Here is a 25,726-nt window from a genome sequence, read left to right on the forward strand (position 1 = left end):
AGCATAGTATAACGTATTGAGCTGTGGAATCACTATGCTGTGCATCTGAAATTAATGTGACATTGTATGTCAACTATGTTTTAATTTTTTAAAAGACAATAACAAGTGTTGGTGAGGATGTGGAGAAATTAGGATCTTCATGTATTTCTTGTGGGAATATGTGGGAATATCAAATGGTAACATCACTTTGGAAAAGAGTATGGCAATTCTTTATAAGAGTTAAACTTAGCTAATTACCATATGATCCATCAATTCTAATCCTAATGAATTGGCTATGAGAAATGAAAACTTATCTACAGAAAAGCTTGTACATGAATATTCAGAGCAACTTTATTCTTAATACCCCAAAGGTGGAAACAGCTCAGTGATGAAAGATTAAATGAAATATGATATATTCATACAATGGAATGTTATTCAGCAATAAAAAGAAATGAAATATTGATATATGACACAACATGGATGAACCTTGAAAACATCACGTTAAATGAGAGAAGCCAATCACAAAAGGATCACATAGTATATGATTCTATTTATATAAAGTACGTAGAATAGGCAAATACACAGAAGCAGAAATTAGATTAGTGATTGCCCAGGATTAGGGGAAGTGTGTTGGGGAAAATAGGGAGTGCCTGCTGATGGGTACAGGGTTTCTTTTTGGGTTGATAAAAATGTCTAAAACTGAACAGTCATGATTATACAACTATCTAAATACACTAAAACTACTGAATTGTATAATTTAAATGGATAAACTGTATGTATCTAAATTGTACTTTGGTAAATCTGTTATAAAGAAAATAGAATATCTACTATGTATATTTTACTGGATATTAAATGGCTTAATTTATATCAGGTAAAATACATACTACCTGGCCCAAAATACACATTCAATAAACACATGTTGCTTCTTCCTTTCCTTTTCTTCCTCTATGATGCCTTCTGTGTTCAGGATTCTATAATCTAAGAGTTTTTATCATTGAGCATTAAAAAAAAAATTGTACTAGAGGTTTAAATATAATTCCAGAAGATAAAGGTAGCCAAGAATTATTTTTACAAAGGAGATGTGGGGCAATGAATTTCTGAAGAAATCTGGCTTCTGTAGTAGGACACATTTCATGGGTCAGGAGCCCTTAAAGGAAAATGATTTCGTAACAACAAGATGTGATAGCTAAGCTCTCATTTAGCACTGAGAGTAAGCTTGCTCTAGGCCCACGATTTTGGATGAAGGATTAGCGTCTGGTTAGGAAACACAGATGAATTGTCTCTTAGGATCCTTCTAACAAAAATAAATGGGGAAAAAGAATGGAGATTTGTCTGTAGAATTTAAGGTTGAATTATATTATAAATAAGATAAAGATGATAATTCCTTCTTTTAACATTTCATATAATACTTTCTCTAGACCTATAGTAGATGTTATTTATAGACCCAATGGACAATTACTTGATCACAGGAATTTAGTTTACTAAAGCATGGAATTCACGAATGGACTTTAGAGAAAATGAAATGAATGTATTAAAAGTGTGACATGCAGACTTTAAAAACACTTGTAATTTGTCATAATCATTAATGAAAAGCAAAATAGTATTTTGAAAATTGATTTTTGAAAGATAGAAAATTCACATATCTTAACAGAAATGTTTCATTATCATTCAATTTGGAATCCTTCTCTTTTTCTTTCTTCTAATCTTGGCAGAAGCATTTTAAAATAAAGCCAGAAGATATCAGTCCAAATATATCCCAGGAAAAAAAGGGAAGAGAAACAAAAACATCAGATAGTTAAAGCAGCATATTAAATAATGTGTTTTTCATGTATCTAACAAAAGTTTCAGTCTTTTAGCTCATACAAAACAAAAAGTTAGAAGTAAAGTTCAGATCTGACAAAAAAAAAATATATATATATATCCCAAATTTTGCTTGTCAGCAGAATATACATTCAAGACCAATACAAAAGATGAAGTCTCAATCTGGTGATCCTGTGCCGAGTGATATTTAAGGAGCTCTTTGATTATTAGCTGGATGTATTTATTGAAATCAATTTAATGCAATGTTTCTTTTAACCTGATTTCCCTTACCAACTGCTATTCAAGTGCTTTGCTTATTATTTTTTTTTTCCTCACAGTTTTTTATTGTTACAAACAAGAGCTCAGATCTCCTTTCAGCTTTAAAGGACTTTGGTAAGTGTTTCCTCTATATAATGTTATTGGAAAAATACAGAATTATATTTTCCAAAATGTGACTGCAAAGTGTATCCTATTTTTTTTTCTTTTTTACTCTCATGTATTAATAGTCCAAACTAAGTAAGAATTAAATTTTGAAATAAGTGTACTTTTTTCTTAAAAAAATAAAGAGGGGTAAGAAAAAAAACAAACAAACAATGGTATTTAATTACTGTAGAATAGGTAACACTTCCACTGGAAACAACTAGAAGAAAATGGACAAAATTTAAATACATCTACCTGAAGACACTGGAGAAATAGCAAGTCAGTGAAAATCTTGGCCAAGATCTGGGAGAAAAAAGAAACTGAGAGAGGTGAGCCCCATTTCAGGGAGCTGAAACATGTACTTTTAGAAGGGAAAGTGAGAAGCTAAGCAGGACATTTGACAGATTCATGGACTAAAAGAGAGAACTAGGGACAGAGAGCATCAAATAGGGATTCCAAAGAGCTCTGTCCAAGAAACAAAGATAAACCAGAAGGATTAACACATACACAAGGACTGGATCTGAGCTCAGAATTACCTGTCCTGGATTGTTAATGATTCTAGCTGCCTGACAGAGGTAAGCATAGATCCTTTCTGAGGAAAGAGGACATCATCATACACTTGGAATTATGTCCACAATTTCCCCATGGATAGTAATAACAGATTAAACATAAACAAAGAGAAAACTGTTGGACTGAAAGGTAAGTGAGAAGAAAATTCCAGAATGAATCATGAAGAGAAAATAAAATGAAAACTTCCAAAAGGGAAAGGGAGATATACAGATGATATGGGGGGAAATCCAATGTTGGAGTTATAAAATTGGAATTAAAATTGGAATCCTAGAAGAAAAATGGAGGAGAGAATAGGGCAAAGTCAATGGCTGAGGATGCTCCAGAAGTGTTAGGAGACCTCAAGCCAAAGAATCAGGAAGATCTACAACCTCCAGTTACAGAGAAAATAGTATCTTGGCACATCATAAATACCAATGAAATTTTAAAAAAAGAAAAAAAAAGTGGAAAAAAAAATTTCCTAGAGAGAAAAGAAAAACAGATTAATTTGAAAGCACCAACTAGATCAATAAGAGTCTTCTCAATAGAAAGAGTGGAAGCCAGACACAATAAAATACTATCTTCAAGCAGAAAAAGAAATGCCAACATGAATTTCTAGAACCAACATATAAGAATATATGACATAAGGTCATAAACAGTTAAAAAAAAAAACTAAAAGAAATTTGTGACCAGGAGACTCAGACTAAAAAAAATATTTTTAAAATGTTTTTCAGGAAAAAAAAAAAGTTATTTAGGCAGAGTGACTTGGAGATAAAAGAAAGAATGAATAACAAAGAAAAGAGGGCATTTATAATTATATCTAAGTGAACATTTAACAATAATAGCATCATACAGGGTTGTAAATGTGTATTAAAATATAATATGTATGATAATAGCATATATAAGTAAGAATGAGGAAATGGTGAGTTAAGATGCACAAAGGTCTCTGCAGTGTTTGGGAGAGGCAAAAAGACCATTTCACATAAATTATCAGAATTAACAAATACTTTTAGCAAGGTTGTTCAATAAGAAATCATTGTGTTCTTATATATTAGCAACAAACAAGAAATAATGTTAAAAATTTTTATCATCTAGGGGCGCCTGGGTGGCTCAGTGGGTTAAAGCCTCTGCCTTCAGCTCAGGTAATGATCCTGGGGTCCTGGGATCAAGCCCCACATCGGGCTCTCTGCTCAGCGGGGAGCCTGCTTCCTCCTCTCTCTGACTGCCTCTCCGCCTACTTGTAATCTCTGTCTGTCAAACAAACAAATAAATAAACAAACAAATAAATAAATAAATAAAAATTTTATCATATATAATCACATCAGAAAATATAAAACATCTATCAAAGATGCACTAAACTTCTATTCAGAAAACCCTAAAATGTTATTACTACAAATTAAAGAAGACCTATATAAATGGAGACAAAATATATCGGATTGGAAAAATTACAACAATGTGCCCTTTCACCAAATCAACTAAAGCATTCTCATAAAAATCCAAACCATTTTCTAGGTGGAAATTAATGATCTGTTCATAAAAATTATAAGAAAATATAAAGGGCCCAAAATAATCAAGCCAACAGTAAATAAAGAGTAAACAGGAAAGCTGACAGTGAAGAGTAAATAAAGTACCTGCTCTACTTAAAGCTACACTAGTTAACACTGTGAGATAAGGGGTACAAAGATGGATGAATAAACACACGGTACGGAATATATAGTCCCAAAGCAGATCTATGCACATACAAACAATTTATGACAAATGTGTCGCTGCAAAGCAACGGAGCTATGGAAAATAATACCAACCCATACTTTATGCCATTCACGAAAGTCAGGTGGACTGTATGTCTCAATGTAAAAAAGCACATTTTTGTAACATACTGTAATGTATAATAAACTTGCACCTGAAAGGTATAAATAATTCAAATAAGTTAATGACAGATAATTAATTAACAAGAGGCTTGTACAAGTCATTCACAAAAGAGGATCTCCAAATAACCAATAGGAAAGGTGCTCAATCTCACTAGTACTCAGAAAAATGGAAGTTTTATTTATCTTATTTATTTTATTTATTTTTAATATTTTATTTATTTATTTGACAGAGAGATAGAAAGCGCACAAGCAGGCAGAGCAGCAGCCAGAGAGGGAGAAGCAGGCTCTCCTCTGAGCAGGGAGCCCAATGTGGGGCTGGATGTCGGTTGGGCTTGATCCCAGGACGTTGGGATCAGGACCTGAGCTGAAGGCAGCGGCTTAACTGACTAAGCTACCTAGGTGCCCCAAAATGGAAGTTTTAAAAGCACAAAATATCACCCAACACCCAGCAGCTGACTTCCATGGGAAATGCTAGCAAGGTTGTGGGACTAAAGGAACACTCGTGCATTACTGGTATGAAAGTGAACTGGAAAAACCCCTTTGAAAAAGAGCTTGGCATAATTATTAACGTTCACAATTACACGTTCAGGTATACACTCAACACTTGTGTTTGCATATACTCACACAAAAAAAGTATGATAATGTTCATAGTAGCATTAGTCATAAACCTACATCTGCAGTAGAGTGGATAAACAAAATGTGGTTACTTGCACAGCAATATAGCACTGAAAACAAATGCACAGCAGTGACATGGATGGATTTCATAACCATAATGTTCAGTTAAAGAAGAGAGTTGCAAATTAATTCAAACTGTATTATCCCATTAAATAAGGTCCAAACACACAAAATTAATTATACTGTGACAAGACATTGGTTTCCTTTCAGAAAAGGAGGGAGGTGAGGAAATGAGAAGTCTTAGTAAGAATTTTAGGGTTCTACTTTTTGACCTAATTGCAGTTATATAATAGAATTATATAACTGCAGTTATATATAATGGAATACTATGCAGCCATCAAAAGAAATGAAATCTTGCCTTTTGCAACAACGTGGATGGAACTAGAGTGTATCATGCTGAGCGAAATAAGTCAATCAAAGACAATCAACATATGATCTCCCTGATATGAGGAAGTTGAGAGGCAGGGAAGGGAGTTGTGGGGGGTAGGGAAGGAAAAATGAAACAAGATGGGATCGGGAGGGAGAAAAACCATAAGAGACTCTTATGGATAAGGTGGCTGGGTGATGGACATTGGAGAGGGTATGTGCAAAGGTGAGTGCTGTGAAATGTGTAAGCTTGATGATTCACAGACCTGTACCTCTGGGGCAAATTATACATTATATGTCAATAAAAAATATTTTAAAATTTAATGTGCAGAAATCAGTGACTTTCTTTTTTTTTTTTATTTTATTTATTTGTTTGACAGACAGAGATCACAAGTAGGCAGAGAGACAGGCAGAGAGAGAGGGGGAAGCAGGCTCCCTGCTGAGCAAAGAGCCCGATGCAGGGCTCGATCCCAGGGTCCTGGGATCATGACCTGAGCTGAAGGCAGAGGCTTTAACCCACTGAGCCACCCAGATGCCCCAATCAGTGACTTTCTTATACACTAACAATGAAAATACAGAAAAGGAAATTAGAGAATTGATTCCATTTACTATAGCACCAAGAACCATAAGATACCTGGGAATAAACCTAACCAAAGAGGTAAAGGATCTGTACTTGAGGAACTACAGAACACTCATTAAGGAAATTGAAGAAGACACAAAACAATGGAAGACCATTCCATGCTCTTAGATCAGAAGAATAAACATTGTTAAAATGTCTATACTGCCTAAAGCAATCTATACTTTTAATGTCATTCCAATAAAAATTCCACCACTATTCCTCAAAGAGCTGAAGCAAATAATCCAGAAATTTGTATGGAATCAGAAGAGACCCCGAATAGCTAAGGAAATGTTGAAAAACAAAAGTAAAACTGGGGGCATCACGTTACTTGATTTCAAGCTTTATTACAAAGCTGTGGTCACCAAGACAGCATGGTACTGGCATAAAAACAGACACATAGACCAGTGGAACAGAGTAGAGAGCCCAGATATGGATCCTCAACTCTATGGTCAATTAATCTTCGACAAAACAGGAAAAAATATACAGTGGAAAAAAGACAGTCTCTTCAATAAATGGTGTTGGGAAAATTGGACAGCTATATGTAGAAGAATGAAACTCAACCATTCTTTTACATCGTACACAAAGATAAACTCAAAATGGATGAAAGACCTCAACGTGAGACAGGAATCCATCAGAATCCTAGAGGAGAACATAGGCAGTAATCTCTTCAATATCAGCCACAGCAACTTCTTTCAAGATATGTCTCCAAAGGCAAAGGAAACAAAAGCAAAAATAAACTTTTGGGACTTTATCAAAATCAAAAGCTTCTGCACAGCAAAGGAAACAGTCAAAAAGTCAAAGAGGCAACCCACGGAATGGGAGAATATATTTGCAAATGACAGTACAGACAAAAGGTTGATATCCAGGATCTATAATGAACTCCTCAAACTCAACACACACAAAACAGGCAATCATATCAAAAAATGGGCAGAAGATATGAACAGAGACTTCTCCAATGAAGACATACAAATGGCTATCAGAGACATGAAAAAATGTTCATCATCACTAGCCCTCAGGGAGATTCAAATTAAAACCACATTGAGATACCACCTTACACCAGTTAGAATGGCCAAAATTAACAAGACAGGAAACAACGTGTTGGAGGGGATGTGGAGAAAGGGGAACCCTCTTACACTGTTGGTGGGAATGCAAGTTGGTGCAGCCTCTTTGGAGAACAGTGTTGAAATTCCTCAAGAAATTAAAAATAGAACTTCCCTATGACCCTGCAATTGCACTCCTGGGTATTTACCCCAAAGATACAGATGTCGTGAAAAGAAGGGCCATCTGTACCCCAATGTTTATAGCAGCAATGGCCACGGTCACCAAACTGTGCAAAGAACCAAGATGCCCTTCAACAGACGAATGCATAAGGAAGATGTGGTCCATATACACTATGGAGTATTATGCCTCCATCAGAATGGATGAATACCCAACTTTTGAAGCAACATGGACAGGACTGGAAGAGATTATGCCGAGTGAAATAAGTCAAGCAGAGAGAGTCAATTATCATATGGTTTCACTTATTTGTGGAGCGTAACAAATAGCATGGAGGACATGGGGAGTTAGAGAGGAGAAGGGAGTTGAGGGAAATTGGAAGGGGAGGTGAACCATGAGAGACTATGGACTCTGAAAAACAATCTGAGGGGTTTGAAGTGGCGGGGGGGGGGGGGGAGGTTGGGGTACCAGGTGGTGGGTATTATAGAGGGCATGGATTGCATGGAGCACTGGGTGTGGTGAAAAAATAATGAATACTGTTATGCTGAAAATAAATAAATTTAATTTTTAAAAAATTTAAAAAAATAAATAATTTCATACAAAGAAAAAAAGATTATTCACTTTCTGATAATTCACTTGGCTCTACATTAATATTTTAAGTATCTTTCTATATGTGCTTACACAGAAAAATTATAAAATCTATATTAAAATAGAAAAGAAAAAAAATCTATGTCTTTGTATAAAAAAATAAAGCATGGGGAAATTCTAACCATTCCTAGGAATGTCTTGCTTAATTGAAGTCTTTTAGAAATCTTTAAAACTGAAGTTTGACAATTTACTTAAATGTCTCACATATTTTTAATGAGTTGGGATTGGTTTTCTCTAAGGACATTCAGTCAGATATTTTTGGTACATTCCAAATACTTCAGTAACACATGTATATTTATGTTTAAACAGAAATTGGATAAAAAATGAAAATCTTTTATTGAAATTCCTGCTTGAGGGGCATCTGGGTGGCTCAGTGGATTAAGCCCCTGCCTTTGGCTCAGGCCCTGGGATCGAGCCCCACATCAGGCTCTCTGCTCAGCAGAGAGCCTGCTTCCTGCCCTCTCTCTGCCTGTCTGCCCACTTGTGTTATCTCTCTCTGTCAAATAAATAAATAAAATCTTAAAAAAAAAATAAATTCCTGGTGCGCCTGGGTGGCTCAGTGGGTTAAAGCCTTTGCCTTCAGCTCAGGTCATGATCCCAAGATCCTGGGACCAAACCCTGCATCAGACTCTCTGCTCAGAGAGAGAGAGCTGAGCAGAGAGCCTGCTTCCTCCTCTCTCCCTGTCTGCCTCTCCGCCTGCTTGTGATCTCTGTCTGTCAAATAAATAAATAAATAATATCTTTAAAAAAAATAAATTCCTGCTTGAGTAATTAGAATATAATGATATAACATTTGCTTTGTTTAATGTTTTTTGAGAAAATTTTTCTAGACTACAACTTTCAAAGATTTTATTTATTTATTTATCAGAAAGAGAGAGAGAGCACAAGCAGAGGGAGTGGCAGACAGAGGGAAAAGCAGGCTCCCAGCTGAGCAAGAAGCTGGATGTGGGACTTGATCCCAGGAACCTGAGGATCATGACCTGAGCCAAAGGCAGACACTTAACTGACTAAGCCACCCAGTGGTCCCTAGACCCCAACTTTTAAATGATTAAAGATTATCAACCTAGAGAAGGTTTAAAAGTTAAGGTCAGTAAAAATTTCTTACATTATTCCTAAAGTCTTATATAGAAGGACAATATCTTTTCAGATTTCAATCAAAAAAATTTCAAAAACTAATATATTTCTACTTATTTTAAAAATACGTCTTCTACTGAAGAATTTCCTGAAATTCTACCATAGATTCCCTACTGTGTCTTACAGAAGTAGATACCACATTAAATAGAAATACATTGACTATACTGAAAACATGTTCTACTTTAATGGTTAAAGCAGAACGAAAATGCCATTTGGTCTCATATCTAGGTAACGAGTCGCAGGAGGGAGAGGATCGTTCTTGCGTTGTTTCTCTTTGTCTCTCTGTATCCCTTTTAATCAGCCTCCTTTTTCTTACTCATGCATGTTTTCAGGTTTGCCTCCATCCTACAGATTATAGGTGCCAAAGAATAACTCGAGTACTCACTTTATAAACTATTTCATTAAACAGTATGAGATGCTGACATTTGCGACAACATGGATGGACCTAGAGGATATAATGCTAAGTGAAGTAAGTCAGACAGAGAAAGACAAATGCCATATAATTCACCTATATGTGGAATCTAAAAATAAAACAAATGAACAACAACAACAACAACAACAACAAAAAAACAAAGAGTAAACAGACACATTAAGCACAGACAACAAACCAATGGTTGCCAGAGGAGAAGGGGTTAGTGGATGCACAAAATGGCTGAAGGAGAGTGGGAGATGCACACTTCCAGTTATGGAATGAAAAAGTCGGAAGGATGAAAGGTACAGCATAGGGAATATAGTCAACAGTATTATAACAGCACTGTATAGTGACAGATGGCCGCTGCACTTTGTGGTGAGCATAGAATAATGTATAGTGAGTTGTCAAATCATTATGTTGTACATCTGACATTAATGTGACAATGTATGTCAACTACACTTTAATAAAAAAAAATTAAATAAAATTCTGGATCAAGAAAAAATATTTATTACAGTTCCAAGACTTCCCAAGAAATCCAGTAGATTGAAATAGTGAATGACATAAGATAAGCCTAATGAGAATAATTTATTTTGAAGGTGAAGGAGCCTGAATCCCATGCTACAGGCAAGAGCCAGGCATCAAAGTGTTTGCATCTGGGTAATGGCTTCATTTAAACAGTATTGCTCAGCCATGAATCTAGCAGCAAAGTGCCTGTGAACAGGAAGCCAGAGGCACGTTTCTTGTCACCAAAGATTTCTGGGTGTTGGGTAAAACAATTTTAGGGTCTTGGATTAGGAATTTGGAGGCCTCCAATCCCAACATCAGTTTTTATTTTTTTATTTTCATTTTTTAAAAATGATTTTATTTATTTCTTTGACAGAGAGAGAGAGAGACAGTGAGAGAGGACATACATGCAGAGTGAGTGGGCTCTCCCCACTGAGCAGGGAGCCCAACATGGGCCTCTATCCCAGCATTCTAGGGATCCTAGGGATATGACTTGAGCCAAAGGCAGATGCTTAATGATTGAGACACCCAGGTGCTCCCCAATACCAGTTTTTAGAGACCTGAATAAAGCACTGTTCATCAGGAACACATGGCCCGTTAGCATAGGCATGTCAAAGAGAGATGGCACAGATTCTAAAGATGGGCACTGTGGACATTATTTGTCATCTCAACAATGTACTCACCTGTTTTGTAACAACACTTACAATGCTAATATGTAAAAGCGTAGAAAATGATCATTTAAATTAAAGAATAAAAAGACTAGCTTTTAAAATCTTCATAAAAAATGTATTATAGGTTCCCATTTCTTGGGAAACTTGGGAATTAATCACTATCCTTTCTAGCTTTACCATGTAAATTTGGTCAAATTATTATTATTCTTGAGATTCTGTTTTCCTAACCTTTAACTTGAGCTAATTTATTTGCTAATTTATTTGTCTCCAGTGGACATTAGTGAAAAATGTTTAAAACAAGGTGCTATAAATTATAATATAGCATGCCGCTGTGGTTAGAAACTAGAGTAATGCGGTCTTGCTTCATTTTCTCTCCAGTTTAAAGGGGTTGATTTTCCCAAAAACCATTTGTTGAATCCTGGGAGGAACTGCATAATTACTTGTCGATATGATCTCAGTCATTTCTTTGTTGTCTTTAAAACACACTTATGGAACACCGCTCCCTCTTTCTAGGCAATGGTGTACTCAATTTCCTCCCAGGTACAATTTAAAAAATATATATTTGAATATATAATATCATTAATTTTTTATAATATCTCTTAGAGAAATGACTCATTTGATTACAATTCAGTACATACTCAGAAATGATGGTCCGATTTTCTCTCCTCAATTCAATAACCATTCAGTTTTCAAACTGCTGAGTGGGCTTGAGATGGGGATACAAATATAAATCCAAGACAACACCCACTCTTAAAACCCTCCAATATGCCATTAGGAGTCCAATAGTCCAGGAGAAAATGCTATAAATTTTCTAATATGCAAAGATTTGGTCAGCTGCTAGAGGGTCTATTATCAGACCCCTCAGAATATGCCTCATTCCTGATCCCACATATCTTAGTTAATGAGACCTAATCAGGGCTAAATGTAGATACTATTCTAGGCTTCTTGTTTTACAAGCCATGTAGTCCTCTCAAAACCCAACCAAATAGATATTATTATTATTAAAGATTTTATTTATTTATTTGAGAGAGAGAGAGAAAGCATAAAAAGGGGGAGGGTCAGAGGGAGAAGCAGACTCCCCGTTGAGTAGGGAACTCTACTCCGAACTCGATCCCAAGACTCAGATCATGACCTAAGCTGAAGGCAGTCGCTTAACAAACAGTCACCCAGGCGCCTCCAAATAGATATTACTAATATCTCTATTTTCCCTGGGTCACACTGCTTGAAAGTTTCAGTTAGGACTTAGGTTCCAACAGTCTGGCTCCAGTGTCTGTTTTAAACTCTGTACGTAACATCTCTTGAACATGTTTCATTGAGTTCTGTTCCCGCTAAAAGCTCCTCTACATAATGGACTATGTGACATCATTGGGGAGAACATCACTGAAACATGGAGATCCAATGAGAAATCCCAGGGGACCAGACTCTCCTTGTTTCTCTCCTTGATGCTGGACCTAGCCCCACTTCTAGTTCGTGCCAACTGCTGAGTGAATATTCATAACTTGGTTTTATATGTGTTCTCTTCCCTGTAGCCTGCAACCCCATGTTAATCTGGGGATGGACCAGCAAGAGTCTCTACAAGGTCCCCAAATGGACAGGACAAGAGCAAAGAGGTAAAGCACAAAATTTCACTTCCATGATACTGAAAATGAACATCTGAAATTTTGCACTCCATATGCCTTACTCAGTTCCTGAAACCAGGATTGCCTTTACACATTGTCCTGCAGACTCGTCTGGCTGCCCTGTGTTTACCAACAGGCTGAAGGACAGGTGGAAACAATCACATTAAATCCTCGTCATGGACTCTGCCTGGTCCAAATAAACCTCCAGAGCATTTGTTCCCTTTCTTGAGAATTCTATCAGGGTACAGAATTCTTTAATCCAGTTGACTGATCAAAATCTCATTAATTCAGAACATTTATGGAAAGGGGGAAAAATTAGTGTAATATTCAATTTTTAAAATAAATTTTAAGCAATGTGGCTTGTGCCAATTTTCATGAACAGGTCAATTAGAATAACTTAAACTGCAACCTTTTATAATAAAGTTATTATTGAAGTGTAGTTGACATATAATATAAACCTCTTTGAAGGTTAGGAGGTTTGTACCTGGCTGATATGGAACTCTTGGCTTATACCTTGCCAGAACTTGGTAGGCACTAGGAAGAAGACATTGCACCACATTCTGATGGGCCGATGGCTCTATGCATAGTTTAAATATTATCCCCCACACCCGTAGTATCTATTTTTCCAGATATGTTTGAGATATTTTTTACCATATAAATACATCAAAGAAAAACAAAGACTGCACTTAGAAAAGAGTTGCCCCTGAGTGGTTCTGTGGTAGAGGATTCAGGAAGGCCATTCTAACTGGTTGCAATTTCCTACGGAAACCCTGCGTCCTCCACCTATACCTCATCCAACTTTCTGATGAGATTGCATGAAAATGCAGTTAAGAGATTGCATACTAATGGCCACAATAGCAATTTTCAAGACCAAGGCAGGCACGGCATTTAATTCCACCATGAGAAAACTACCCTTGTGTTTGGAGCAGACCTTTTGCTCATATCACCTGGAGCATGGGAGTTTGAATCCTGATGCTAAAAGCAGAAAAATCATTTTATCCAGTTCATCACAGGCTAAGTTTCTTGGTTGTAGAAACTGGGAAATCATAAGCCCATGTACTTGCTGGATCTTACTTCTCATCAAGATGAGTGCCTCTAGAGATTTACAGGGATATTTGTAGCACCTCTTGCAACAAAGGATTAAGTGGCATTGCATCAAAATGGACCTGACTGGTGTCTTAAACATTCAGGTTTTTGTCTATACTTGGCATGTCCCAGTGGTTCTTAGAGGCTGGGGTGGAGAGGAGGGAAGTCGACACTTTGAATCATTGTTCACTTATGCAGGGACTTTTGTAGCATGCCTAGGATATGTGAGGCATTACACAAGGTGGGGAAGGAGATGGGGGTAAACCATGACCAGGACAGATGCCTCCTAATGGAGATGTACTTTTGAGGAGAGAGGCACAGCAGAGCTAGAAAAAGGTCAGTGCAGTACATGGGAATGCAGAGTAGCCATTTAACTGAACCTGGGTTAGCAGTGTAGATGTGTAGGCCAGGATCAAAAAGCCTTCCCAGAGGAAATGACATCTAGATTAAGCTAAAGAATGAGTTGGAGGTGACCAGGTGAAGGGGAAGCAGGTGACTGTGGGTCACAGGCATTCCAGTCAGAGGCAACAGGTAGAGAGAACAGGCCTTCCTTGAGCTTCATGAATGCCCTCACAGGACTAAAGCTAACTGCGACCTACTTATCATGTTCAACCTATATCAACAGGAAAAAGCCAAGATGGGAGGTTCCAGCTCTGTCTCTATTTAGCATTTTCAACCCAGGGTTTGTGGTCTTTATAATACTTGACAATTTACAAAGCACTTTTATTTATTGTCTCAATCGTAGTATATGGCACTCAGCAGGAATGCAAAGATAGCAAGAAAGTACTGCACAAATTAAAATGCAAATAATTGTAATTTAATAAAGCCTCAGAAGGACAGACAGGAGAGCGGAACATACCTTCTCAGTCTTTAGACTGTTGAAATGAAGATGACAATGGAACCAAGGCCAGGGCAACCTTAACCAGATAGTATTAAGAGAGGATGATCTTGTTCCAATAGGCATCACTAACTGAGGGTGTGGTTAACTTCTTGGACCACCCAAGCTGACTGCTACCCGAGAAGTGAGGAGAACGTCTCTTACTTCTGGGAGGGGAATAGCACCACTTCCTCAGATCTTCCTCCTCCTCCTCCTTCTTCTTCCCTCCCTTCCTCTCTTCCCTTTTTCTTTCCTTTCCTCCTTCCTTCTTGTTTGCCTCCAAGGCCATCAATGGCCTCCTACGTGCCCAGAGACGAGAGTTTCTTATCTTACCAAACATGGGTTGGTTAAATCTACCCTTAGGTTTTTAACTTCTCAATAACCGGCCTTTTAGTGCCTCTCCTTGTCAGGTGATCTTTCCTTTCCGTCAAAGCTTATCAATCCCTTTAGATACAGAAAAAAAGGAGTAGCTAAGATGATCAATTATCAATGGCGGTACATCTTTGGGTGACTCAGGGTTGTGATTCAGTTGTACAGTTTCATTAAAAGACCATCACTGCTTAATCAGCCAGAAAGAGGACACAAGACTCACCTGTGGCAAAGACAACATTCCTTGAGACCAGACGATGCTCCACAATAGAGAACTGTGGGAGCTCAATCCTCTCCACTCCAGTGACAGCCTTATCGCCGCCACGCCAGTAAAATTCAATGTCATCTGTGGTATAGCCATCTGCCAGGAGAGAAAACAGGGACATGGCAGAAGTGAAGAATCATCATTTTGTTTACATGCAAGGCTGAAGAAACTGTAACTAATAAAATGGAAAAACAGCTTGCTCATATTTGTAGAATATGAAGTAGATTTGTTTCATGTGCTTGTCCATAAGAAAAAGTGTCATCAGAGAACTAACTTTTGAATATTTTTGGTTACTTGTGCTGTCTGATTTGCACCACCCTGGGGCTGAAAAGTAGAGGAACTGGGGAGGGTGAATGCTCTGACCAGAGTTTTGTTTGCAAATCCTAATCACAGAGAACTAGGTGGTTGCATTGAAATGAATTTAAAATATATATTAACACCACTGGAAAAGATGGTTGTAAGGAAAAAAAAAAACAGAAAATAAAATATAAAGAATTCTAGAAAGGAAACTCTGAAAAGCTACAGAAACGTTAAAACACTAAGGGTGGATTTAACCAATCAATGTCTGATGACAAAGTTTCTGATAACATCAGAAACTCTCAGGGCAAAATAGTGTTCTCCTCAGCATTTTTGGGTGGCTTCATCAGGTTATGAGGTTTGCCATCATGAGAAATGTCTTTTGTTGGGATACTCTTGGCCTTAAAGAGAGGAGTGTTTACTAGTTGGATTATAGCTCCAAGCCCAGCTCTTAGCATGGGCTTGATTACTCACTTGGTAATCAATCAATCAATGCTTCTTCAGAATGAGGAAATAGGACAATAAAATCTGGTACTTCTTGTAGTACCTAGAGTCTTCTAAAGGATTAGGTCAACTTTGTCGGTAAGGCTGATTAAAATTTACACCTAGAGAAAAATACCCTATTAGTATAAGGGACTTTTTGATTTGAATGTGTAATACGATGCAAGGCAGACACTCCATATCTGACAGACAGACCAAAGCTCTGGAGATGACTGTTCTCCATGGTAAATGTCATCTCCCTTGTCCCATCTGTTATACTCTCTCACTGCATCATGGTGGTTCCAGCTTCTGTCTCCTCCCTTCCTTCTGACTTTCTTACATTCCATTCTCATCTGGCAGGCATGGCAATTGTTCATAACACACACATTTTATCAAGCCACTCCTCTGCTTAAACTCCTCACATTTCCCAATAAAGTTCAAACTCCTTACAAGGATGCCAAGAATCTATAGTATTCTCTGTGTATCATGAATACATCCACTCTCTCTCCTTCACTTACCGAGCCCAGTACCCACTGGTCTTCTGGCTGTGGTTCAAACTAGCATACTGTGCCCAGGGCTTACCTACCCACCCCCATGGGTAGGGGCTCACACATCCCCATATTTCCATCTTCACTTAAATAAAACCTTTTGCATATGTGTGTAGTCAGCTCACCAGAAAATCCCTACTTCCACTCAAAGGCTTTAACTATGGATTCTCTGAAGACAATGGCCTCATACTTTCTGAGGATATCTCTTTGATACCAGACCTTCCTGCCCATCATCCCCCTCAGCACAAATGTCACAGTAACAGAATCTGTACTCTCTGAGACTACACACTATGTGTTCATACATTTGTAGTAGAAGCTGCTTCCTTACTTAGGTCCCAAATTTGCCTTCCAGAAACTTTCTTCACCTCACTGGGAGTTTTACCTTCTGGCCACACAGAATCCACTTAATTTTCAAGATAGTCTTCACTATGGGGAAATCATCATCCTTCCCCTGAGCTTTCTGTCCTCCATGCTAAATCTCCCCAGATGATTCCACCATGCATCACTTGACATGATTCCATGTACCTCACTTTTCTGAAAGCACAGTTCTCAGAAAACTTGACAGTGATGTAGAGTGGAAGTGAGGGGCTCTGTGGAGCCAGCTCTATATGGGATGAAAACTGACCTACACCCACCACAGCTTCCCAGTATGTTTACTCACAAAGACACTCACTTCTCCCCACAAATGCATTGAGTAACATTTGCAGTCATTTGCCATCCCCCTTAATGAAATCCATATAAATACAGATAAGACTAAATCCAATTTAGGCCAATTATAAGCCAATCTATGATAGACTAAGGTGAGTGACGACAAAAACAGCAACATCTGGATATGCCAGGAGATGTAGTTCAGGTAGCTGGCAGGACACCTGTTTGTTAAGTAATAAAGATGCAGCTCTCGTCCCTCACAAAGAAGTACTCAACACTGAATTATCAATAAGCCATCTGAATACTCTTCAAATTGAGAAAACTGCCAAAATGCAGGAATAGCCTGCTTGTGAAGCTGAGTTCCTGATGGGAAATGAGTTTTACTCCAACTGCCCAGGTTCCCAGGAGTACAGCCACTCATGTGTGATGAAGCATATTGTGAGAAAATTGCATCTCAGTGTTTGTTCTCTTCTCATTGAATGGACCAAGATGAGGAATGTTTGTTTTCTTATATTTCAGCACAGCAAGCATACTCTCTTAATCAGATTAGAATGGGGAATTCTTTGATGCCGGGTCTCTGTCTCTGTCTCTCTCATGACAGTGTAATTTACAGAGTGGAGGATTAAGCCTCCCCTCTTTAAAATGGTTAAAAACTATGTCCAGAAAATGACATATGCCTTGAAAAAGATGCCAAATAATAGCCAGGCCTGAAAAACAGTGAGTGAAAAAGAAGTACAGATACACACAGCTTTCAATTTCCAGCGTGCAATTCTGCTCATCCAAGGGGTATCTTCTCAAGTCCATCATGCATGCTGCAGTTGTGGTGATTCTGAAACACACAGACGAGGGCAGACAGTAAAGATGAGATCAGACATGTATCAGGAAAACTCCTTCCAGTCAAACAATGAGCAGCCCCCATATAGGACCCCTTTTCCCCAAGATATACCTGATTAACTATATTCCATATTGTATACTGAGTAAATTTTGAGTACCTGATAGTCCAGATTTGTCAAGAAAAGCAATCAAAAAACCTCTAAATCTGATATAATTATTCATGTAGCCTTGTTGACTTTGGTTAAACAAGTGCAGATAAAAGGGTTTCTAAGGAAACTTTTGTCTTCAAGTTTTGTTTTGCCTCCTTGTTCAGTGGTTCTCTAACCTTATAGCACAGAGAAAACTTATGTGTGGTGACAGTACTGATTAAATCAAGACTGAATTCTTTGTTTTTCCATGTGAAGTGTCTAACTAGCTACAGTTACACAGGCTGCACTTTGGAACTCTTGGCCAAGTTTCTGCTTCATCCTTTTTTATCATCGTTGTCTGCTGGGCTGGATCCTAAAGCCCCTGAGATTCTCACCATGAAATCATCTACCTTTTCAAAGAGAATATTTGGCTTCCAGGTTATTGATTATGAATCAAAATAAAGGGGGCTAGCTTCCCTTGGGGTCAGCTGCAGCCATGGAAAGAACTTATATCAGGGCTCAAGGACAGTGAAGCCTCCACCATGCAATGGTTAAATCAACTGTCCATTAAGAAACAACACTTCTAGAAATGTCAAGTTTATTTCCTACTCTATGTACAGCCTTTTAGGGAAACCAACCTACACATAGCCTCTTTTGAAATGCAATTAAGCCACTATGTTTTATACTATTTTTCTCTAGAATGCTTCCCCTTTTCCACCTCAGTTACAGCTGACAGGACTGGGATGGGGCCCTGATTCAAGGATAGTCAACCATTACTTGATCAAGAATCCATGGTACAGCCTGACCTAAAAGGCAAAATGGAGCTAAAGGGATTCTCTTCCAGGTAAGTGAATTAAAGACAGAGCAAGAATGGAGATGGCCTTGCAAGCTCATGAATCAGAGGCTTGAAATGTCATTTTCCAACTGGAGAGTGAGGCGTGAGAAAGCATAAGAGGTAGAGAAAAATGCAAATTGGATGGTTGAAGAGACAGCGGTCACTATGGCTGAGCCACAGAACATGGCCTTGCAGTGTATGTACCACATATCTCAGGGAACAGCTTTTTTTTTTTTTTTTTTAAGTACATGTGCTGCTGAAGCGAGCACCTGAGAACAGCATTCTCATGGCTTATGTGGAAGTACGTAACTGGCAGCCCTGGCTATATGCATTCAGTGTTGGATAAGAATGAAGTAAGAATGTCTCCTCCTAAGATCCCTAGACTTACCTTGAATTCCCAACCACCTTTCATGTTCCACCTTTCTTGAAGGTCAGTATTCAGCTTTCTCTAGACAGCCTTCCATATGAATATTCACAATGGACCTTCTCCTACTTTGGGCAGCATGAACAAGTTCTGTTCCTATCAGCAGATTTTAACCAAAACACCAGTAAAACACCAGGCATGTGCCACTTCTGTTGGGCTTGTCTCATTTAACCTAAGTGCAGTAGTAAAGGATGTCCTTCTATTAGCATCTGGATAAGTGGCAGGTTGAGAAAAGTACTACTTTTCATTGGCTAAGAAGAGCAGTAAGGGAAAATGTTAACATATTTGCAATTATGGGTAAATATTAAATTATTCTCTACAAATGGTATGTAAGTGCCATGCAGACATATGTTGTGAGACCCATATGAATGGAGAAAGTGTGTCCTTTCCACATGTCATAACACTTTAAATTGTCACTCCAAGGAGTGGATTACATTCTATAATCCAAAGTCGACACCTAGCTCTTTGGTGTACTTTTCTAAAGCATCTGACTTTCTAGCTAACTGAAGAACCAGCCTCACACTTAAAAATTCTGGCATGTTTTATGGCATATTGACTACCCAACATTCATACAAGATCTCTATAAGGCAAAACTAGAATAAGATTCTGTTAAAATTATGAATTTTTATGAAGAAAAGAAAAACAGATCTCTACTGGAAATCTTCAAATTTTAAAAAAGTTCCTATATATTTTGGTACCAATTCACTTGAACAAATTCAATAACTGAGACTACTATTTTCTGTTTGTTTTTCTTATTCATTCTCAATGCTGCCTGTAAAATAAATGCACATAAGCAAGAACATGAACATATCCAAATTGTTTAGGGATTCACACTGGTTGTGACATTATGTAATGTGTTTCATGGGCATTACTGGAAGTGTAACATGATGTTGGAAGAATCTGTAAAAGGGTTCCCAGTATACTTGCTGTCTTGTCTTTTCATTCTGGCATAAGACTGGCTGTAAAAAGGAGTCCTTTTCCAATTTACTTGACAAATACAGTAAATATATATATATATATATATATATTTACTATTCTTTTTCCTAAGGAAGAAATAACATAGAAAACGCTCTCCTGGTGAACGTAGGACACAAGAGCATACTCATGTTACAAAAGGTAAGTACAGGGATGACACAGTAGAAGGAAAGAGGTCTGTGTGCCACTGGGACAGAAAGGCAAGAAAAAGGAAAGGTGGGGGGGGGGTGCCGAAAGATCAAGAAGGGTATGGTAGGCCAGAACAGCTCCCTGAACCATAAAACCTTCTTCCAAGTTGGGTAAATTCATGACTGGTTTGGGGAGTGGACTTTATGCATGAATTGACCAAATTTTGAGGCTTGGGGCTTTGCAGAAATTGTAGGAGGGAATTTGAGTCTGTGGGACTGGGAGCTCAAGCCTAGTTAATGGACACGAACCAAGGGCAGGGAAACCTCCCCAATATCCACACACAACTTTTTATATTTTTCCCAATAAACTTTATTTGTCCTGAGAGGAGAATTTAACCAATATCAAGCTCACTTCTACAGCCCTCTGTAATCTGAGAATTCTACTATTTCTAAGGATTAGTGACAGGGTCATGAGAAACATGACTGCCTGAAGATTTCTGCAGTATTACTCTTCAGTAGATACTTTTTTGGGGGGTGTCATTGTTACTTTTTTGTTTACTTATTGAGAGAGAGCAGTGTTTAGAGTATCTATAGCTGCAATTTATGCTTAGGATAGGAAAGGAGAGAAAGATGGCAGTCAAGAAAAAGTGTCTACCTCTCAGTATGTGCTTTCTTTACAAATAATCAGATTGAGGGTGCTGAAAGTAGAACGTTAAAAAAAGATAAGAGAAGTAGAGAAGTGATAGAGGACTGGGAAACACTACAGAAAAGGATGTTGATTTATTACCTTCTTGCTCAGCACAGCATGGAATCATATGTGTACTTCATGTAACATTGGTTGAGAGTTTGCTTTGTACCCAACTTTATGCTCAGCCCTTGAACATTCATGCATTTAATTAATAACCATGCTATGGAAGTGTTATTATCATTCCCCTTTGGCAGACAAAAAAAACCAAGGCTCAGGAAGAGTAAGTTTGATAGCCACATATACAAAACTACTAGAAGGCAGATGCAACTTTCAGATCCAGCAAACCAGAATCCTACATGCTACTCCCTCTTTGATATCTCTTCTGCCTTAAAGTGTGACATCCTGTATATTCAGCTTTTAGAAGCCTACTCACGGAATGAAGTTCTTGTTGAAGCTCAAAGAAGGTACAGAAATTTGTAATTATATATACGCACATGCATATGCATATAATATATATATACACACATAATGTATACAATGTACACACACAGAGATCCTACACATACATACAGTATTCTCATTATATATGTGACAATATGTAAATATAATATGTAAAAGAAAAAAATAAATATTCTACATGCTATAGTAACAGTAACAGTAGTAATATTTAACAGTAGTAACAGTAGTAATATCTAACTTACTGTGGAATAGGATAGAATTTAGTAGATAGTCTTGCTTTTATAAGTGATATATTCATAAAGTTATGTTTAACAGTCAAAAGTATAAAAATTCAAGGAATAAACTCAAAGCTTATAAGGGTATCATTATCTCCAGAAAATTTAAAGTCCTATGATGTGGTAACAGCCATCTTAGGACATCATCTATAAACTCTCCTCTGTGTCCTTTGCCCATACAGTTGAGTGAGGAAGCCTGAGTCGAGGAGACCCGTGACTTAACATGTTGCCTTCAACATTTTCACTTTGTCTCAATTATATTAAGATTATGAGATGTACTTTGATGTCAGCATTTTTAAATTTCCACCAATTGAAAATAGTAATAAGGGCAGATGCGAACTCCTCATGTCATTGCACAAATGCAGAATTCCCCACAGACCACCTAGAGAGGCTGCTGCAGAAATGCTTCTGTTGACTGCTCAGCACACTTATTACCACAAAACATTTGCCTGAAACGTCCATTTGTTGGCCAAGGTGCAAAGATACCTATTGCCAATGTTTTTGGGAAAGGTGGGCTATGGGCAGAGTCGGGGGTCCTTACAGCGACATCATTAAGCTTTCAGCACAATCTTTTCACCATCTTGTACTAAACTTTTAGATTCATGGTAAAAGCCAGGCAGGACAGAAATGAAAATGTCCTTGAGTAAGCATTCTCAGAGTCCTTTCAGAACTAAAGTATCTCAGCCTCATCTACCTCTCCTCTCACTGAATACTTTCATTACACTCAGAACTACCTACAGTTGGAACATCCATCTATTTGTTGACTTGTAGGTCCCTTTTATTTCTTCAGATGAGTCTGAGAGCAGAGTCTGAGAGTCTTCTATAAGCAGTCATTTCTCCAGTGCCTGGAATAGCTCCCACATGCACACACTGGGTGTCCCATGAATAGTCGCTGAACAAAACAAAGACTTTGAAGATATGGGGGGGGGGGGGTCACACAAAAGCATACAGCATGGGACTCAAGAAGTAGAAAGGGAAAGAGATAGCTTAGCTCTTCTTGGCTTTAATTCCCCAAATCTCAGTGCAAGAGGGGACACCTGCCCTTTCAACCACTCTAAGTAGAAGCCCTGGCCCTATGCAGTTACTAACTCACTGAGAGCTCCATAGGCTTACTGGTCAAGATGCTTAGTGACAGACACCCCCTGAATTAGTACCAGATAGTCTCTCTGAATCCTTCTACCGCACGATGATTTCCTAGCAGGCCAATGTTTATGCCCGTGAGTTTTATGGCCTGGCCTACAAGGAGGGTGACAGGAAAATGGCAGCCATCAGTAGAGTCCTGGCTCTCTGATCATAATCTTGTTAAACTAACAGAACCCAAAGCAAGTCAGCAGCACCTCCTGTGTATAGACCTCTGGCTTGCACTTGGGATGGCTGCATGTCTGAGAACTCTGGGCAATGGTTATATCTATGCTCATGGGATAGCAGTACATCTGGACTACTGCTTTATAGGTAACCATTCAGCCCTTTGCAACAGCTCTGTGGTAAGTCATAGTCCTCTTCTTCCTGGTTCTCCAAATGCCAAGTTCCTCAGGCCTTTTTTCAGGAATAGGAACACAGATGCAGGGTTAAGAACCTAAGTCAAATAATTCAAACTAAGTATTATTCTAAAGCAAGTGCTTACTATTCAATGTGGAGAAAACACGAGGCCTAAATTAACATTTAAGTTATTCTAATTTTTGTTTTGTTTTACAAAAAAACATAAGAAAATACATTCTCAGGGATGCCTGGGTGGTTCAGCTGGTTAAGCCACTGACTTCAGCTCGGGTCATAATTCTCGGAGTCCTGGAATCAAATCCCATATCGGGCTTCCGCAGTTTGTGGGGAGCCTGCTTCTCCCTCTCCCTTTCCCTCTGCCTCTTCCCCTGCTTGTGCTCTCTCTCTCTTTCTCTCTGTCAAATAAATAAATAAAATATTTTTTAAAAAAGGAAATATATTCACAGAACTGTCTGAAAGCCGTTGTTATGCAGATTCTTTGAGCATGTTGCTGGGAAAGTCATTAGGTTAAGTTGATTTTGTTGGCAGCCCCATTCTTTCCTTGTTCCCCAATATCCACTCTTAGCCATGTCATTTGAAATTCTTCTCACTAAAAAGAAGCTGTCTACCCACCTCCTGAATAAGGGCCAGCTTTGTGACTTGCTTTGTCTGACGGAATATGTGGAAGTGACCATGTGTCAGTCTCAAGCTTAGCTCCCAAGAGGCATTCTGGTTTTGGTCTCCTTTTGTGCTTCTGCCTTTGCTGTGAAAAAGCCATGCCCAGATGAATCTGTTGGTCCTAGGTAGACGATGACCATGGGGAGCAGGATGGAGGTGCCTACTCATCCCTTCAGAGACCACCCACCCGAAGGTCTGTGAGTGAGCTAGCCAGGACAAGCAGAGATACTCATTAATCACACAGACACACAAGTTATGAGCACTTACTATCATCTGGCATTGAGGCTTTCCAGCTATTTGTTACACAGCAACATTGTGGCAATAGAGAAGAGATACAACAATCAACACAGGTGACAACATACATAGAAAAGCATACATTCTCCTATTAATAAATGGAAATCACAATCTGATACTTCTCAAGAGTGTCGTAAGATAGCAGTGCCCTTTGTAGACAGGGCACTTTTTCTAAAACAGGAGCATCTATCTCTATGTTTCAGGATAAATTCACTATCATTGTAGAAATATCAATCTTGGTGAAATGAGTAGTCACATCAGGCAAATGAGATAGGCTCTGATGCATCTCTTCGTGATTTTCAAACAATATAGTCATAAAGCAACACACAAAGGCCAAAACTGCTAGGAGTACTGAAAACCAAAACCAACAGAAAAGTGTATGCCAGGTCCTCAATCATCAGCCAGGGTCAGAACTGTTAGAATGGATGATTGAGGAAGTTCTTAAGGAGAACACTACAGGCTCAGCGCTCTGAAGAGGAAGGGAGGAATCAGTTTGAAGGAACTAGGAAAGTACTCCCCACCTATCTGGGTCTGATTATGTCACTTGGCAGAGTTTCACCTCCAGAATGTTGTTCAAATGGGTAGACACTAGCACATGTGACTATTTTACATTAAATTTTTAAAGTAATTAAAAATGAAATAAAATTTGAAATTCAGTTTCTCTGATGTACTAGCCACATTACAAGTGCTCGGTGGCCACATATGGCCTGGCAACTACTGTATCAGATGGTACAGATTATAGAACATCTTCATCACCATGTGTAAGTTTCCCATGGAAAGGGCTAGAAAACAGCACTGAGCCAGACAAGCAACTGGTCTGGCCTTGCCTGCTAATCCAAACCCCCAATTCCGCTCTCTCTCTTTCTCTGTCTCTCTCCTCCCTTCTATATCTTCAGAGGACACAACTCTGGTTGAAAGTGGTTAGGGAACATAGCTGAATGCATGTAACCCACTGACTCAAAGAAAATCCATTGCTACTAAAGGCAGGTATCTACAGGACTTGGAAGCCATGCATACCAGAGTGGAAAATATCATTCAAGACTATGCAAAGTATCATACATTGCACCTAGTCAGTTAACCAGGCAGTCAGAAGTGAGGGTCCTACTCTGCATGAATGCAATTAGGCATAAAAAATGGAACACATTAACCAGATTTTCAGATTTATACCCTAAGGATTAAGCCCTCCAAGGTGAAAGTGAAGCTGAAGGAGACCAAGGTCACCATATCCATAGTCTCACTAAAAAATCACTTTATCTCTAGGATATATCCCACCCAAGGATAATCATGAATAAAACAAAGAAGTGTTCTATGAAAAGTATGAAAGTGTGAAAAATGAAAGTTGAAATATTTGGAAGATCTGCCTTGTAGTCAAAAGGCATGAATGCATATGCTCTCTTTAGAACAAGAGCAGGGAGAAACAGGGAAAGAACAGCCTGGGAAAAAGGCAGAAATAGATGCTATTAAAGCTATGAAAAAGAATGCTAGG

General features: G+C 38.3%; 1 protein-coding gene across 2 annotated transcripts in view; it reads right to left on the bottom strand.

Moving 5' to 3' along the window:
• Positions 1-25,726, bottom strand: part of GABRB3 (gamma-aminobutyric acid type A receptor subunit beta3) — a 224,126-nt gene that overhangs the window by 25,803 nt on the left and 172,597 nt on the right. For both annotated transcript variants that reach the window (XM_059371734.1, XM_059371733.1), the window contains exons 5-6: positions 17,793-17,875; positions 15,032-15,169 (exon numbers count right to left, since the gene is read on the bottom strand). In XM_059371734.1, the coding sequence (XP_059227717.1) occupies positions 15,032-15,169; positions 17,793-17,875 (221 nt within the window). The remainder of the gene's footprint in view (positions 1-15,031; positions 15,170-17,792; positions 17,876-25,726) is intronic.

The sequence above is a fragment of the Mustela nigripes genome, chromosome 13 (assembly GCF_022355385.1).
Source record: "Mustela nigripes isolate SB6536 chromosome 13, MUSNIG.SB6536, whole genome shotgun sequence".
NCBI classification, from domain to species: domain Eukaryota; kingdom Metazoa; phylum Chordata; class Mammalia; order Carnivora; family Mustelidae; genus Mustela; species Mustela nigripes.